Source organism: Lagopus leucura, unplaced genomic scaffold (assembly GCF_019238085.1).
Source record: "Lagopus leucura isolate 7727_CA_CO unplaced genomic scaffold, USGS_WTPT01 Super-Scaffold_100001, whole genome shotgun sequence".
Classification (NCBI taxonomy): Eukaryota; Metazoa; Chordata; class Aves; order Galliformes; family Phasianidae; genus Lagopus; species Lagopus leucura.
Window position 1 is genome coordinate 21,696,762 of NW_024962262.1, and position 14,554 is coordinate 21,711,315.

A 14,554-nucleotide genomic window follows, 5' to 3' on the forward strand; every position below is an offset into this window, starting at 1 on the left:
GTTTAGGTTGGAAGAACAGTGCATTCTGGCATAATTTCTTAGATTGTCTTTTAGTAAACAGGGAAGAAAAGGACTTCAGTTCTATAACCCAATGGGACAATGTTCACTTTATGACAAAAAAAAGTTTAACAAGTAGAACTGGTAGTGTCACCTGGGATTTTAGCCCTATGGGCTGGCCGATATGGGAACTGTGAGACAGATAGAAATGAGATATAAAAATATTCACTTCGGAGAAAAGAAAAAAGGAGAAGAAGAAGAAATGATGCTTCTAGAAGTTAAAAAAAAATAAATAAATAAAAAAGGGAAATGTGGATTTTGTGTGTGTGTGTGACTAAAAAAAAAAAAAAGAGAGAGAGAGAAACAGTTTGTCTCAGATATGCAGAGGGAAGCAAGAAGAACAAAGATTACACTAAGGCTGTGGTCCCAGGAGGCAGGAGGAATAGTGAGGTTGTAAATGGAAACAGAAGGGAGGCAGAGAAGAGGGACTGAGGGAAGAGATAAGAAATGGTTTATGTTACAACAAGTCTAAATGTCATGCACTCCTCTTCCCCCCTTTCAGCTTAACAAGTGTTCTGAACCACAAGAAACATGGATGATATCAGGAAGGTAAGGTCTTCCTGAGGGACTACTGTCACGGCAGGATTATTTCTTTTTACCTCCCCGACACTGACAAGTGCACTTTTATAAACAACATTTTGCTCTTAAATCACTTATTTTATGCCTTAATTATTCAGAGATTTCAGAAAATATTTAACAAAGCAATATCTATCGTAGAGACTAAACTAAAAAGAAAAGGAAGAAGCATTTTCAGCACCAAAGTTACAAATGTGATGTAAATACATCACTTTCAGTGCTTTGAATGACTCTGTAAGAATAATAAACATATGCACCTGAACACTAAACAAATATTTTTTGTTGTTGTTGTTGTTGTTTTTTTCTTTTCATATTTGTACCTGAACTACCTGAACTCAATAGTCAGATATACTCAAAAGCAGTCATCTAAGCTACCCTTCACTCAAGGAGCATTTTCCCACTTCTCCTCTTCTGTAGGTTTATCTGACTCACTTGCAAGAACATTATGTGTGCTCATCCAGAATAAAATAATTTGCATTGTTTTTATAGGGCTTGTTTTCTATGGACATGGTAAGTAGCAACAGCTCACAGAGGTGTGACAACAAAAGATGGAGGCTTGTAAGTGGGCCTGAAGGAGGAGTTACCTCAACAGAACTGGTTTTGTTTGTTAAAACTTCTTTTTCGAAATGACCTAAACATTGTATTTACAGTTCACCATTTGCACAGTTTACCTGTGGTTTTCCCTGTTAGAATTTTTTCATTTACCCAAGAGATGATGTAGAGGTGTGGAGAACGACATTTATGCACCACTGATAGTTTCATTATTGTTGTGTGGTTTATTTCATATAAAGATAAAATGTGAAGGATATTATCAAGTAGTTCACAAAATCATTCTGTTATTCCATTCTCTTATTTCGTTTTTCCTTCCTCTTCCTTCAAAATCCAGTGCAATCAGTATGTAAAGTTAGTGCTCTTGCATTGTGTGTTTCTGTGACATTTCTCATTATAGTGATTGGAAATTTGCTGTCTACTGATGCTTGTTACTAAGCAAGCAAAGAGAAACAAAACCAGCTTTTAAACTGTACCATGTAAAAATCAATTGAACAGAAGAATACTGCTGAAATTTTGAAAATGAAATCAGCTACATCAGAAATTGTTGTTTACTTCATATGCAGAACTATCAGTCTTCTTAAGTATCAGTAACTTGTTATGCATAGTTTTTTCATCTTACAGTGGTTTTTATATCATTCTCAGTATTCTGAATTCTGCTTGAGTGGAGGATTTACCAATGTATAATTAATTCTACTCATTTAAGTAGAGGGGCATAATTTAACTCTGATAAAAACATTTTAGCCCCAGATTATAGTGGTTCTGAAGTCTCTTATTAAAAAAATACATTCCATTGCAACTGAACTGCAATTGGAATAATGAAAGATTGCAAAACTGGCAGAGAAAAGACAAGATGGGAAGAATTTACCTACTATGCTCCGAAAGAGTCTATGAAATCACCAATACAAAAGCTACTGTTATCATTTGCAATCTGAGTCTCTCCTGCCCATGAGAGAAGTTATTTTAAAACACTAAGAAGGTCTTTCTTGGAAGAGATGTTTTCAAAATTCATTGTCACCATGCCTGTACATTCCTCCAAGCTTCCATATTAATTCCCGCACAGAACAGCTACAGGGAAAAATGGGTGTTATTTTTCTTCAAGAATCTCTCCGACCTTATGCCTGCTCAAATAGTCAGTCACTCAGACCTATGGTACAAAACTGTACTCTGAAATTTTGAAAGAAATGTTATCCTTTTACAAAACACACCGTCAAAGAACAATATAAATACTGTATTGGTTATATGGGATTATTACTGGTGTGTAACAGGAATCTCAGCATAAAGAACCTATCATGTTCTAAACAGATGACAGATGATAGAAGTCATGTTCCATCTTCCTATTACCTGTAGAAAATTAGTATTTCCAGTCATTCCTTCTCTTGGTAAGTCATGTTCACTCACCAAAAGTTAGCCTGAAAACTTTTCCTGCAGTTTCTAGGCACCATTAGAAGATAGTCCTTTCCTCATATCATAAATTCCTACCTATTAGATAGCTTACTTACCTGCATTCTGTCTCTTTTTAAGAGAGTACTTCAGAACTTAGAGTGATTTAACATGTTTTACAAGACTTTGTATTTGAAATTCTGTTAACGTCTACACCTGTATTAACATCTGGGAAAGGGTCAGACAGACAGATTTCTTCCAGAGCCCTTGTCTACACAGAGACATGCAGGAAAATTATTCTACATTTAATTTTTAAAGTAGATTATTTAAACTACATTAAATCTCTGGTAGTCGTAATTCATTTGGAAGGGAGTTAAGTTAAACCAAATCAAAGCAATTTTTATTCTGAATGAACGTCTATACAGGGACTTAATTAGGTTTAACTAATCCACTTTAAATTTGTTTTTACAGATTAATTTTCCTGAAAGTCTCCATATAAATAAGCTTTTAGAGAACTAAATTTAGTTTCAGTAAATTATTACCAAAAATTTATTCTGTTTCAAACACAGATTGTGTTTTGGTATGTATTTTCTTGTTAAACTTTGACTACCAGAATATATTTCAGAGGCAATTTGGCACTAATCCACTCAAATGTCATGAGTAAACTGACGGCCTCTGTTTTTTTCTTTCTTTTTTTCTTTTTTTAAATGAAATGATTTTGTTTCTAGAGGACTAGTTATTAACAACGTTTTAGAGGCACTGTCACATCCAAAGGGAGTGTATATTTTTGTAGGTGATTTTTTAAACATTTGTTTATTATGTTACTTTTTTATATATTGCAAAATAATATTTAGACAGCATAAAAGATATATTCACAGATAGTACTGCTTATCCAAGGCCTTATTCAGGTTTATCTTTATCATGTGGATGTAGCAAAATACACTAGACCTGAACAAGCAGTAGAGAGATTTTTGATATAAAAACTTAATTTGAATTAACTTAATTAACTTCATTTAATTTAAACTGAGCATGTCAGTATTTGGAGAAATCCATGCAGGCATCATCATGTAATGTTTGTTCAATAAAATTGCCTGCGATCAATTTTGTTAGAAATAGGCAAGGAGACTGTATCTTACTGAGAAATGAGAACAAAAAATGAGGTGTGGTTTAAAAAGGCTCACAGGGACATAATAACCTCAGTTTTGGGGGAATAGATGACAGTAATGAGTATTAGGAATTGTGGCTTCTGTCCCCTCATCTGGCTTAGCTATCTTAGTTTAGTTTGGAGCAAGTTGTTTCTGTTCCTCCCAGTTATGTACCTCACTTTCCTGATATGTTGACAGGGGTAAAAATATTTAACTCCTTTGTAAAGTAATCTCAGATTTATGGCTGAAAAACACTGAAGCAAGAAGAATACTGGATTACAGTTACTACTGTAACTAATAAGAGTGAAGCATTGACATGGTGTAATGAATGGATATTAGATGTCTTCACACTAAAGCAGAAAGTAAAGCAGTATACTGTGATAGAAAGGGCAATCTGATACATTTACCATATAAGCCTAAAATCATAAAACGTGATATCCATCTGAGAAGCAATGAACCTAATACTTTCCCTGGATTTCAACAAAATGCATTAGAGCAGATCTTAAAAGGGAAAGGGGTGGGATAGGGTAGGGTAGGGAATTATGTCCAGGTCACAAGAATTGTTGATAAACATATTAATACCACAGCATTCATCTTCAACTGACTGCTTGGAAACTGATGAAAAGTTATAAATGCAAAGGTCATTGCAGCCAAGAAATGAGGTGGATTCCCAGGATGGAGTCAATAAACACAGAGAACCCTCAGTAGCAAAATAAAGAGCTGTAACATAAAAGTTCTCTCAAAATAATTGTCTTTGCTGCTGAGCTAGCTTTACTCAAACAAAACCATAGGCAGAATTACGTGTATGGTGTAAATGCTTGGACACTTAATGACATCTGCTTCAGTGAAGAGAGAATTTGGAACCTTCCATTCTTCACCTCTTCAGAACAGCTTTTAGACAGGGAAAATATAATAATTAATCTGAAAACTACAGTACAAATTTGAATGAAATAGTTAGGAGTAGTAAAATGTTTGTTAGCACTTTCCTTAGCTTTGATGCTTTCTAATGTCAAAGTCTTAACTTTCTTTTTTTTTTAAAAAAAAAAAAAAAATAAGATGTCTCCTTCCCTTGATAACAATGGTTTTTGTTTTTTTTTTTTAGCTACTTCCTCAAAACTGCTGCAAGATGTTTTAATGCTATTTTTCTCCACATTATTTTCTCAGCCTATTTTTGGTAAAGGCACCAACATGCTCATATTAATACCTTACTGTGAAACACAGATTCTCAGGGAAGAGAAGAAAGGCTATCAGCACTGTGCTCCCTTCTCTATCAGCCTTCATTATTACTTTTCACATTATTTGTTGGTTGGAGAATATGCGTGACAGAGCATGCAGAGGGATAGGGGAAGAAAACACATAGTTCTCATTCCACTCCGCATATACAGCAAAGTCAATTTCCCTGTTCTCCTGGTCCACAATGTGAATGGCATCTCTAAAGTAGAAGCACAATTTAGCCTCGCTTACCCTCTCTCTTACCTCTGCAAAAGGTTATTATCTGTTAATACCTATCATCTGAAACTAAGAAACGAGCTGTAGCAGTGCTGCAAATACTAACATTCAGGCATAATAATGTCTTCATAATAGAAGAATATTCTGTTTTATCTAGTTCTTTTACCCTGCAGTATTTAAAAACATCCCATTCCTTTTTCTAAGCATGAGTGTCACACTCCTCTGTCTGAGCTATGACCCATGTATGTTTCAAAAAAAATATGCCAGTCTTGTCCTTTTTTACCATCACTCAAAAGTGATTTCATTTAATTTTTTTAACATTTTTTCCCCTAAGCAGGAATCATGTTGAAGTTATCTGACACAATCTATAGCATGTCACACAAAGCAGAGGGAAAAGCATGACAGAACCTGTGGAGAAAACAACAGGTCTAAGTGGAACACTATGTAAGGGACTGACACTACAAACTGGATAACATTCATGTTCACTCGTTACAAACAGAGAGGGAGTGAGGTGACTGTGAGGATAATAACTTAAAATACACTTTGCACCCCTTGTCCAGCTTCTTCTAAGTCTAAAGGTTAAAAGTAAGTTTGATACACTGTTCTGTTGTCTGTGCGTACCCACAGGTAGTAAAAGAACCAATTAAAAATAATAATGCATCCCTCTGCTCCATGACATTGTACCATATTTATTACTTACCTCAGGAGTATCGAGCATACTTCGAAAGGTAACATTAGCATGTGTTTTTAAAAAATGCAGTAGCTACAACATTTTAAAATGTTTTTCTTCATTCTTTCTCACAAAGAGGTTTTGCTGTTTTTCTATAATGATTGATCAGATTATATCATGAAATATTTATTTTCAATATAGACCATGTCCCTGTGAAAATATGTACAAAAAAATATCTAGTATCCTATTACACTTTTTTAATAAACTTCCTTGCCTTTCTAAGCAATCCCCATAGGATGTAATGTAAGTCAGGAAGCTGGACTTGACTCTGTGATAAAGATATAAACAAAGCTATGGAAACTCATACTGTGTGTCTTCCCTTTAAAATTTTCAATGATCTATTGCAATGAAAAATTAAATGTTGAAATAGATGCAAATAACAATTTCTATTAATGCTAATGACAGAGTAATAAATCACAATTCTATGAAGAGTTTTGTTTTCCATAGTGAAAAATACCCTGAACTGAGCTTCATAATCTTTATAGGAACTAAGCACCTTTATTTCCAGATTACAAAAGGAAAACGGGCACTGCAAGATTTGTTTGAGGAGTTTAACATGCAGGTTACTTTTCAGAAAGATGTTACTACAAATAATGAAATTAATAATTTTAGCACGTCCTAACATCTTTCTTGATTCAAGTCTAGATGCCTCTTAGTGACAGAGCTCTAACATACAGCTTTTGCTGTCAGACTCATCTTCCTAGTCATTTGTGCAATAAAGGTAAAGAATTGGCTAAATGTCTGCATATTCTAAGCAGATACATTGTTCGGCAGGCAGTAAAAAGCATGAAAGGATAAAGCCTGGCTTATAAGGTAAGCATTGCAGCTTCTTTTTTGGTTTTGAAAAATCATAATTCAGATTTCTTCCAAAATCATGTTCTTCTCTCTCTGTTCTACATTCAATTCCCTATTCTTACCTTTTTCTTTCAATCTCTTTAAAAGCTGCTAACATCAGCTGCTTCTTTGTGGATTTTTCTTTTTGCTTCATTGCCTACAAATTGCTCTAAGCTCTTCATTCCCTATGAACCTGTTCAGCTGGAGCAGAACAGCTGTACAACAGGCTGTTCCTAGAACACCTCTGGAAAATGCATAGGAAAATGATAACAAGACATACAGGCTAAAGGTCGGCAATTTTTTTTTTTTTTTTTTTTTTCCTTTTTAACCTTTTGAATATTTGAAAGGGAATATGCATTTATACATTTTTAAACCTACGTACATCTAAGTAAATGTATGGTGGAAAGATAAATAATCATTAAAATACCGTGAACATTTCTCCAGAGAGTAAAAAGTCTAAATTCCTCAGCCTCTGATTTACATCCCCCAGGGTGTCAGAGGATGCCTAACCATGTCAACTGGAGTGGAAAAACACTGCATGTCAGCACAAGAATGCCTGATTGCTATAAAACAAATGCCTTTTTAGTTCCTCACCTCCTTAAACCTTCCCCAAAAGGAAAAACTGTTCACTCCGCTGACTCTCATTCTTTCACTTTTTACTTAAGTTCAAAAGATAATGAACTCCAGTAGTCATTTCATTTTGAATGACAAATATATTTTCAGAAAAAAAGGATAATTGTTTTTGTTTTTGTTTTTGTTTTTTTCTGACTTTAAAACCAGTAATCAAAATCAGTGAGATGACAAACTTGGATAAAGTCTCTAAATAAAAGATAGAATTTTGCAGGTGAGGAGAATGAATGTGTGAAGAGGAATAATTTTGAATTTTGTTTGAAATTCTCCAAAAGAATATTTCTAGATGAAGAAAATAGCTCCTGAGTTTCTGATCAAAACCTCAAAGAGGAAGACAGAGGTATTGCTACTGACTTCTATGTCTAAAGGATCTAGTTTAATCCAGGAGTGAACTTCAATTTCTTCTGTCATAGACCTACAAGTTCAAACACACAACGTGGTCAAGACAAGTAATCATTTTTAATGCTGACTCTATTGCCATGCATGAGCGGACTGCATAAATCACCACTGACTATAGTGGTGGTCTTAGTTACCTTTAGATGGGGAGAGGTTACCTTTTGCTAGATTTATAAATATTTTCTGATGTATTTCTTTACTGGAGGAGTCTGTTGGAGAAGTAGTCCGGTAGTCTTACAACATTTGGTACAACATTCTTTTTGCTTTTCCTAAGCATTTCTGACTTTCACAGAAAGAAGACACCAAGCAGGTAAGTAAGATCAGTAGCTGACTCCAAATATTACAAAAATTATTGGATTCTGATTCTTTGGTACAATCATAATACAAGGGGGGTTGAACTCTTTACATCCCGTTCTTCTTTTTCTCCATACGTTCATTGGATTTGAGGCAGAGGTCCCTGGATGGACGGCCTTTCCAGTCAGCCAAATATGTGGGAAATGGAGGCAGCTAGTCATCCTTCCCATTTTGACTGTTTGCTCCTCATCTTGACAACAAAATGCCTCCAACAGAACAGAGCTGAGACAATCATGGGACAAAAAATGCCCTATGGCTCTGAAGGGAAGTAAAGGAGATGAAGTGCTATTCATGTTACGGTTAGATAAGAGAATACTTGAATGTTCCAATGTAACTGGTAGGACTTAGTGCTTCAGACTTCAGCTTAGCTCAAGTTTCCTTGAAACTCCATAGAGCTCATGAATCCTTACTGATTCTTGTCTGAAATGCTTAATGATGTTGGGACACTTGGGGAATCATAAAAGACTCAAATAGCATCAAGAGTTTTGAATGGTGTAGCCCATCAGTACTGGAATGCTGGAGAATACAGCTTTTCCAGACCTGATGTCATTCAGCATACACACACAGGACATCACATTACAATCTAAAAATCAAATAAAAGCCTAGAGCAAAGCCTGATAAAACACAAAGTAATAACTATGGGATGGCTCATTAACTTCCAAAGTTCCTAAGAGGTTGAAGATCTCTGAAATGTTTGTACCTCTATAGTGCCTGCAAGCCTGATATGAGATTTAATGAGTCCTCTGAATCAACAGAGAATGAAAGAAATGTTCTTGTTTCCAATTCTGCTAGCTGTCTTTTTACCTCCATAAAAATACAGCCATGCTAGAGATTTAACTGCAATTCCTTTTTCAACACAGTGTTCTGTTTAACTAATATGGATTAGAAGACCAGTGTCTTGACAGTTAAAAATGAATGTTTTTATGTAGCAGATAAAAACCCTGTAGATTTTATTTATTTTATAATCCATTTTTATTACTATTTTTTCTCCAAGAAAAATAAAATCAATAAGAGGAAGGATTTCACAGTACAACTAGCAAGTCTTACTACTTCACCATTCAAAGTGTTCAAGTTTACCTTGCTGAATTCTATTCCATCACAATAACATCTTCTCAAGATGTTGACTTGTACATTGATAATTTTATATTTACTATATTTAGTACCTACTGTAATTCCACATACAATCTAGTTCTATTTTCTTTCTCACTCAGAATTATGTTGGAAAGTTACAGTATTGAACGAAGACTGAAAAAATGTAAAAACCTCCTGAAGCAAGCAAGAGAACAAACTGTGAAGTTAAAAAATGTCCATTGTAAAACAACTGCTGTGGAGATATGCATAAAGTTGCTTCTTAAGGGTATGGGGTCCAGGAAGCCTGGACGCTCCTCAGGATGGAAATCTTTAAGGCACAAGAACAGGCTGTCCCTGAGTGCCGTAAGGTGAGCCGTAGGGGTAGACAACCAGCGTGGATGAGCTCGGAACTACTGTTGAAACTCAGGGAGAAAAAAAAGTCTACGTCCTCTGGAAGAAGGGACAGGCTACTTGACCAACCTCATCTCTTTCTGTGACTGGGTGACCAGACTGGTAGATGAGGAAAGGGCTGTTGATGTAGTCCACCTAGACTTCAGCAAAGCCTTTGGCATGGTCTCTCACAGGCTTCTTCCAGGGAAACTGGCTACCCATGGCCTAGACAAATATACACTTCTTTGGGTAAGGAACTGGCTAGAGGGCCATGCCCAACGGGTAGTGGTGAATGGAGTTCAGTCCAGCTGGCAACCCATTTCAAGTGGTGTCCCCCAGGGGTCAGTACTGGGGCCCATGTTGTTTAGTATCTTTAGTGATGATCTAGATGAGGGGATTGAGTGTACCCTCAGTAAGTTTGCAGATGACACCAAGCTGGGAGGTGGTGTCGATCTGCCTGAGGGTAGGGAGGCCCTTTGGAGGGATTTAGACAGGCTGGATCGCTGGGCTCAGGTGAATGGGATGAGGTTTAACAAGGCCAAGTGTCGGGTCCTGCACTTTGGCCACAACAACCCCATGCAGCACTATAGGCTTGGGGATGAATGGCTGGATGTTTCTGAAAAAGAAAGGGACCTGGGGGTGTTGGTTGATGCTTGGCTGAACATGAGCCAACAGTGTGCCCAAGTGGCCAAGAGGGCCAAGGGCATCCTGGCCTGCATTAGAAATAGTGTGGCCAACAGGAGCAGGGAGGTGATCATCCCCCTGTACTCAGCACTGGTGAGGCTGCGCCTCGAGTACTGTGTTCATTTTTGGGCCCCTCAAAGCTAGAAAGACATTGAGGCCCTGGAGTGTGTCCAGACAAGGGCAATGAAACTGATGAGGGGTCTGGAGCACAAGTCTTATGAGGAGCAGCTGAGGGATCTGGGGTTGTTTAGTTTGGAAAAGAGGAAGCTCAGGGGAGACCTCATTGCACTCTACAACATCCTGAGGGGAGGTTGTGGTGATGAGGGATTTGGCCTCTTCTCCCAGGCAACAAACAGGACCCAGGGAGGCAACAAACAGGACCCAGGGAAATGGCTGCAAGTTGTACCAGAGGAGGTTTAGGTTAGACATGAGGAAAAACTTTTTCTCTCAGAGAGTGGTCAGGCACTGGAATGGCTGCCCAGGGAGGTGGTGGAGTCGCCATCCGTGGCATTGTTCAAGAGGCGTCTGGATGAGGAGCTGCGAGATAAGGTTGTGGTAGCAGTGGTAATGAGAAGACGGTTGGACTAGATGATCTTATAGGTCGTTTTCAATCTTGTGATTCTATGATTCTATGACTCTAAGTAATCAGAATCTGGGAGTATAGGTGGAGAAAGATTAAATTTTTTCAATCTTTTAAAAAATACTGAACAAACGGTTATGGACCAGATTCTATGGCATAAATGGGTTTCTCTTGATTTCTAGACTCCATCTAAACTGCTAAGCCACTTCTCCAAACACGGCCAAAGAGCAGTGGGGCTTCCATGTACTAATTAGGCCATAGAAATTGTCTTTCAGACTGTATTATCAAGAAAAAAATACTATTTAAAGCCAATTGGGATTGTTTTCTTTCTTTCTTTTTTTTTTTTTTTAATCTTCAGTCATTTTTTTAAAAGCAGAAACATTCAAAATTTTATTTTGTTTGAGACCACTCAAAATTATTATTGCATACAAAATTATTATTGATAATAGTAATGATACCTAGTGCTAAGTTTGATAAAATGAATAGATAGAGTAGAACAGGAAAAAAATTGTTGTGGAAAGAAACAGGTTATTACAATTAATGTGTACCTAAATCAAAGAACAATGTTTAAACACACACTGTGCCATATACTGAATAGTTACTTACCCCTTGAAAACCTTAGTTTTGACTTTGATTGCCAAGTAATTTATTTTGATTGCCAATGCATGCTGTCTGCAGCAGGTTCCAGTATCAGCTAAACTTTACTTAGCATTTGCACAAACTTTCAATTTAATCAACAGATGAATGAGAAAGAGTTTTACTGCTAATGAAACATGACCTAATAAAGACAAGAAGCAAGGTTTAGGAAACCTGGAGCATTTGTGAAAGGCCTTCTCATGCCATACCACCCCCTGACAAACAGTGAAATCTGAGATGTTGCGTAGGTAGAGCAACCTGCTTCCAATTATTAAAAGACTGATGGGACTGTTGCTTCCACTCAATTCTTAGATACAGTAGAAAAGTTTTGTTAGAAGATGGTAAAAGAATGTTATGGTTATGTCTACAACAGAGAAATGAATGCAATATTTTCTGAAATACAAAGACATGAAGGGAAATAATTTTGTTGTTTGGTTGGTTGTTCTACAACTTAATTTGCTTTTTTCTTTTCCTGTAATGTTGTGCAAACATTTTAAGCTATGCAAAACGGTATTTAGTAAACAGATTGATAAAAGCTACAGGATATACACTCCAGCATACATTGTCTACTCTTTCAATATTAGCTCAGAGAGACCAATTGCATCCTTGTGATAAGTGGAACTGTGATAAATTAGTATCATCCACACTCAGAATCTCCTGTAAGATGCTAGCAAACAGGATGGATGTTTGGTGCTCAAGGCTGTAACCACATTTCACTCATTTTGCTTGCTGTGGTGCTTACAGCAAGCTAGCAGCTGACATTCCTAACCAAGCAACAGTCCATAGGTTTCAAAAATAACAACAAAAAACCTCGCTCTTTGTGGCAATAATGAATTACATAATGCTATCTGCATAAGAATGAATTAAAAACATTTCTCCTCTCTGAAGTCTAAATTACTGTCAGTGTAAAATGCAATTTTATGTTTTCAGTTCCTTAGAAAATATTGTAGCTACATTTTAGCTGTTAAAATATCACAAATAATTAAGACATTTTTGGCATGAAATTTAGTTATCGCAGCTTCAGTACATTGCCTGTAAGTGCATATGGTGCATTAGCAACCCTAGCATCACTGACAACCTGTATTATAACATAGGGCAAGTTTTTCTTCCAAGTTGTCTAGTTATAAGAAAACATCCTGAAATCTCCAAAGGCCTGATAGCAGAGTATTTTAAATAGGTGACTGATTCTCTGTGTCCTGAAAGATTCAGCTTTTAAGCACACTCTTTCAAGTTGTTTTCCTCATATTCACACCAAAAGATTAATCTCTTTTATAACAGAGTCTCCCTCTAAGTTCCCCAGGGCAGATTTAATACATTTTCAGCATTGCAAATCCCAGTCTTCCCTGGTCAGGAAGCTCTGCTTCCAGTGACTAATAGTAAATTTGAATACCTACCGTCAGTGTATTCACATTCAATGCTCTTGTCCCATCAGAAGAAAAACGCATCCGGGAGTATATTCTTCTAGTTGTCAGTTTTCCCATTTCTTCACTATACAGGTAGACTGCAAATTGGACTGCTGCTATGCTAAAATCTTATTCTGCTTCAGGCAGTAGGGAAATTTTTGAAGGATTTACTTCTAGAAAATAGTCTAAGTATTCTTATTTAACTGTTTTAAACTGACTTCAGCTACATTACCATGGCATAATGAACTCAGTTTATAAAGGATCAAATATACGGCAATAAATTGTTACATAACTATTGCCATAGGTATTATCAAAACTAAGTTTTAATTTTACTCTATTTATTTTAATTCTCTTAGTGAGATTTTCATGTAATCTTAACAATGATTCAGGTGATTCTGCTTGAGTGACTGAGAAAGAGAAATATATTTTTGGAGATGTATTACTTAGAAAGCCCTGTCTCCATTACGGCCTGTCCACCTGCTAAATAGAGAGTGTGCTTGCTAACTATTTTTAAAAACAATATCACATATGACTTTAAAGAGATCATATTGTCAAAATTTGAAATTTAAAGGAAAAACAAAGAAAATTCAAGCTCTGTTGTTTTGTTTTTGTTTTTGTTTTTTTTTTTACATTTTTTGTTGTTTGTTTCTTTCTAACATTTTCATGTTTCAAGTGGTTGATAACATCTTCATCCCTCCTGGTAGGGTAGTTATGGCTAAAAATTTCTGGATCTGTTACAGAAAATCCAAGCATATATATAGAAGGTTTTCTGTAGTAAAATAGAGAATCAGGTATGCTTACATCATCAAATCCTCTGACTTACTGATCAGAGTTAACTGATTTCTAGTTGCTTAGCTGTTCACTTTTATTGTGCAAGAATAATGAAGGTTTGAATGTGTCAAACAACAAATTAAACCGTCAGGACACTGGAGTTCAGCTTTTCTAATTTTGTCTTGAATATTTATTTATTTGTTTGTTTCATAACGTGCACTTATTTGTACAAAACTTTTCATGAATACTAGTTGTTTTAATTTTAGAACAAATGCAAACATAGGAAAGTCAATAGAAAATTCCCTTCAGTAGTTAGTTTGAACTACCTACTGGTAGGATAAAACATAATTTAAAAAAAAAATCATCCTGTGCTAACCAAGCTGAGTCTATTCAAAGTGACTAATTGAGGGACAAAGAAAAGCATTATCCTGCTATCTTTGGAGAAGAAAAGTTACTGTCAGATGACACTATAAAGGTCCAAGCATTTAACACCTTTTTTGCATTAATTTTAATTTAAAAGGTCAACAGTGAGGAGATGATTACCATAGTTAACACAAACAACAAAGGAATGACTTCAATTCAAAATGTAGACAAAAATGTTGTAGAGTACTTAAGTAAATTAGTTTACAGAACAGATGCTCTTAATGAACTTTCTCCTAGAGTATTTAGAGAACTGGTAAAGGCATCTCAGAATCATTTCACCATTAGAAAAATAATCTGTGAAGGACGCAGACACAATAAAATGGAAATATAAAGACACAATATTCATCTTTAACAAAGTTGGGAAGCAGAAGTTTAGGACTAACAAAACTGCCAGTTGCTAAGTCACAAAATCCTGGAACAAATGAACAGCATGATTTGTAAGTTCCTGGAAACAATGAAAAGGATGAAAAGGAGGTAAGAAACAGGCAAAATG

At 36.0% G+C, this 14,554-nt stretch overlaps 1 protein-coding gene across 5 annotated transcripts in view; it reads right to left on the minus strand.

Annotated features, from left to right (window-relative positions):
- PCDH9 (protocadherin 9) overlaps positions 1–14,554 on the minus strand; it is a 681,046-nt gene that overhangs the window by 553,830 nt on the left and 112,662 nt on the right. The window contains exon 3 of one of the 5 annotated variants that reach the window (XM_042868517.1): positions 2,438–2,454. The exons of the other annotated variants lie outside the window; for them this stretch is intronic. Within the exon in view, the coding sequence (XP_042724451.1) occupies positions 2,438–2,454 (17 nt within the window). The remainder of the gene's footprint in view (positions 1–2,437; positions 2,455–14,554) is intronic. 5 annotated transcript variants of the gene reach the window in all.